The 4,279-nt window shown below is 45.3% G+C and overlaps 1 protein-coding gene across 1 annotated transcript; it reads right to left on the reverse strand.

The window, feature by feature from the left end:
* Window positions 1-3,059: 3,059 nt before the first annotated feature.
* On the reverse strand, window positions 3,060-3,659 carry LOC136534019 (uncharacterized). Its single transcript, XM_066526517.1, has one exon. It carries the CDS (start codon window positions 3,657-3,659, stop codon window positions 3,060-3,062), a length of 600 nt encoding a protein of 199 aa, XP_066382614.1.
* Window positions 3,660-4,279: the final 620 nt, after the last annotated feature.

The following is a 4,279-nucleotide window of genomic DNA, read 5'->3' on the forward strand; positions in this document are numbered from 1 at the left end:
AATGCTACATTGTCCATGGGTATTTGTCTTGTTGGCTGAGATGTGGCTGATCCATGAACTAGTTGGGCCGCATCGGGTTTTATAAATAGGTTTGTCATGCGGGCATCTGGGCGAATGAATGTTCTGGCTTCAACACTTGGGCGGAGGGATTAAATGGGCTGAGTGGAAAGGCCCATATATATGCTGATGATTTTTTCCATTTTATTTGGAGGAATGTTTTGTGCTAAAAAAAATTGGAGAAATGTTTTTACCTTAATTAACTCAGATCCACACAACCATATGATTATTTTTTGAAAAAAGAAACGCCCGAATCATTGGACTTTGGACCCTTATGACTTTAATGATTATAACTTATAACCAATGGAATATCCATTTGCATTGGGCCCACATGTCAAAGATAAATTTGTTGAGAAGTGAAATGGAGCCTCAGTTACAACAATTTGGCAGCCTGACCATATGTGAGCAAAACGTCCCCTGTGAAATTTTTACAAAGTTCTCGTGGAAAATCAGCTCCATGAAAATAATTAATTATTCATTAAAAACAAGACCATTAATTAGGGACGTTTTCATGAGTATTATTTAATCATACCTTTTCTTTGCACAAAATAAAAATCATGCCAAAAGCTTCATAAAGACTGCCCCATTCTGTGTGGGAGCGAGGTGTAAGTTTGATTCCATCCTCTTCACATGAATGGTCGAGATGGTCTCGTGATTCAATTTTGATTGATGGACATGCATACAATCTTCAGAAAAAAGGAAACTAAAAGTCAGTCAAAACCTCTAGTCCACCATGCATGCATCCGCAGGATGATGCTCCGCCTCCGGTCGTCGCTCGTGGACGCACAAAAAGGAGGACACCAATACGGGATTGAAGTTCTTCATGGGTTCCAGATTCTAACCCCTCAATCTCCGAGGCTAGGAATGAAAGAACTGAAAGTCTTTCTAGACGAGATCAGTGGATAAAATGCTTAACTTAGATAGGCTTGGTAATATACCTCGCCAAAAAGGACAGTTGCTGCTATGGCACCACCGTCATGGCGGCCGCATCATGTCGGAGTAGTGGGGAAGCAGAGACATGCCCGCTAAGTCATCATAGGTAGCAGTATTGCGGGCGCGGTGCTAGTCGCGGCGGTGAAGGCAATGGCGCTCCCGTCACTTACAGCTCCCCCTTCTAGATCGGATTAGGGTTAGGACATCACAGTGGGGCACTAGCTGCTACGGTGAACTTCATGTCCTGTGCCCTAGCCCCCACCATCCTTTTAATAGAGCTGCGCGACAGGGGTGCATCAGCCACTTAGAACCGGCTGAGCACCCCTGATCAGGGCATGGATCAAGGGTCCAATTGGCCGTTGGGTCAACTGGTGGAGATCATCCTAACATTCTCTCCCTTGATCTCACCTTATGACTTAAACTCAACTTTCTTTATCTTTGTCCCATTCCATCACAGATCAGTGCATAGAGCGTGCCTCATCGTCACGGTCAGTTGCCATTAGATTTAATAGCTATAATGCACCTCTCTGTTTTGAAACAGATACTCAACTAGGCCCTTAGTATCCAGAAATCATAGGCTTTCCCGTAAACCCATATCGACTGCGTGTTCTTTGAATGCACTGGGTGGTAAACCTTTGGTAAGTGGATCCGCAAGTACTTACTCGGTACTTATATGCTCAATGCTTTCAAAATGATTCTGGATTTCTCCTTTACAACATATAAATTAGTGTCAATGTGTTTGGCAGCACACTTGACCTATTGTCTTAGGAGTTAACTACTTTAAATAGTTATTGCTGTTGATTACCATTGTTAAATCCGGGTACTAATTCCTTTAACCTCCTTTTGCTTGTTCCTTAAGTCACATGTCAAGCTATACTATGGTATGCATCACTGATGACACCACAATTGTTTTTTTTTTTTGAGTTTTTTCACAATAATACTCCAACTGTGAGTGTTAGCAACTGCTGTGGATTTCACTACATATCTCGTCAAGACTTGACATTTCTACCCTCAACCTTTTGAGAGTACTTGTTCTTTCTTACTCAGCATGAGGCCTATGATACTTTGTAAAATTGCAAGACATTCTCATCTTCATTCCAGTGATCTATATATGGACTGGACTTCTACCAAAATATCCCGGATACGTAAACTACGTCAGGGTAAGTTCTTACTTGGACTTGTACAATCATCAAGCTTCCAACAGCTGAAGCATATGGAACCATATTCATTCGATCAATCTCATATCAGTTCCTAGAACACTGAATGTTTTGTTATCTATTACCCTTGACTATAGGAGCAGGCGTAGGTTTACTTGCATGCATACTTTATTTGTTTAGGATCTTTTCTAAGTATACCTTTGAGATAGTCCAAATACCTCATTTTCTTCTATCTCGATGAATTTCGATTTCTAAAACCAATGACGCTTCACCAAGATCATTCACATTGAAACTTGAGGACAAAACTTCTTCTCGAATGACCGATTAACATTACTACTAGTGAGTAGAATGTCATCTATTCACGGGATGTGAAAAATGAATTTCCCATTCTTGAACTTTGTATAAACGCTATTGTCCTTCTCATTTTCTTTAAAACCCAAACTTTCTTATTGTTTCATTAACTTCAAATACTACTGTTTAGAGACTTACTTTTAACCCATAAATGGATTTCTATAGGCGACATCCCTTTTATTCTTTTCTTCCACGACAAAACCTCTTGGGTTATGCCATGTAAACGTTTTTATATAAATCCCCGTTGAGGAATGCTGTATTTACATCCATCTAATGTATTTCTAAATCCACTACACCATAACACCATATCACCATCAGACATCTGACGCTAAAACTTTTTGTATCGATGGATGATCTGACGCTAAAGATAACTCACAGACAATCTGATGCTAATTCTCCATTTAGAGATTAACTGTCTATCACTATAGTTAATCATCTTTAATGTCGAACGATCTATCGCTGAAAACAGTTATAGTATCAATCCGTCTATCACTAAAAAAAGGGCCCCACCTTGCTCACGCGCCCACTTACATTGAGCTCGCGTGCCCACTTACAGAAACCCTAGACCCTTCTCTTCCAAATCCCAAATCTAGAGAAAGAGGTGCCACCCCAGTCACGCCCCAGCTCCCACCCGTTCCCTCCCTCTCCTCCCTCCAGCCCTAGCTCGCTCCCTCCCCGGATCCCACCGCGCTCCTCCCTGCGCCCCACCGGGGGCCGGCCCCTCTCTCTCTCCTTCCCCGGTGTCGCCCTCTCTTCCCTGGTGGCCAGCCCCTCCCTCTCCTTCCCCGCTGCCCCCTCTCTCTCCCTGGATCCGGCCGGCCCCTCCCTCTCCTTCCCCGCTGCCTCCCTCCCTCCCTCTCCTTCCCCGACGTCACCCTCTCTTCCCCGGTGGTCGGCCCCTCCCTCTCCTTCCCCGTTGCCCCCTCTCACTCCCCGGATCAGGCCGCCCCCTCCCTCTCCTTCCCTACCGCCCCCTCTCTCTCCTCGGACCAGATCCGGCGCCGCCGCCTCCCTCCCTTCCTCTCGGATTTCCCCGGATCCGGCCGCCGCGCCGCCCCTCCCCTTTGGATCCGGCCCCGTCGCCTCCCACCACGCCCCATAGTGCTCCTCCCCGTGCCCCACCGCGCTCCTCCTTGCGCCCCACCATGCCCACCGTGCCATGGATGGTGGCGGGATGCACTCAGCATGGTGGCCCGGCACAGCGACCCCAGGCGCGGCAGCGGTGGCACAGACGTCCCCTGGTGCGGCAACCCCGGCATGGCAGCGGCGCGGTGACCCCCGACGAGGTAGGCCCTCCTCCTCCTAGATCTAGGGTTCCGACGAGCTTTTCTCCTCTCTCTCTCTCTCTCTCCCAACTCCGATCGGTGGCGTGAGACATTCTAACTATATTGTAACAACCTTGCTTGTAAGCTCTACCTGAAGGTCAAATGAATGTGACAGGAGGTAGTAGTATGTTCACAGTATTTTGGCAGACTCCACCTACAAAATAATTATGTAGTTACTAACAATATTCTCTATTGATTTCTTAAAATGCAGAACTACTTGTTTAGTTGTTCTGTTTCATTACTTGTGTGTAGTAGTGAGGACAGAAAGAAAGAGTACATCAGTAGATAGTTTACCATAGAAGAGAACGGAGTGCTTTGTTCAAATGTTGTCTTACTTGCTTATTGATATTTGTATTGTTTCTAAGCTGAAAACAAGCCAGATTTGTCTAGTCTTACAGTAGCTAAAGAAAATAAATAGCGTGTAGCATCTGTTATAGTTGATCTAAGGTTTCAATT

Source organism: Miscanthus floridulus, unplaced genomic scaffold (assembly GCF_019320115.1).
Source record: "Miscanthus floridulus cultivar M001 unplaced genomic scaffold, ASM1932011v1 os_1419_1_2, whole genome shotgun sequence".
Lineage (NCBI taxonomy): Eukaryota > Viridiplantae > Streptophyta > Magnoliopsida > Poales > Poaceae > Miscanthus > Miscanthus floridulus.

Bases quoted from the DNA above. Each gene is read 5' to 3' on its own strand.
- LOC136534019 (XM_066526517.1), bottom strand. From the start codon at position 3,659: ATGGCACGGTGGGCATGGTGGGGCGCAAGGAGGAGCGCGGTGGGGCAC.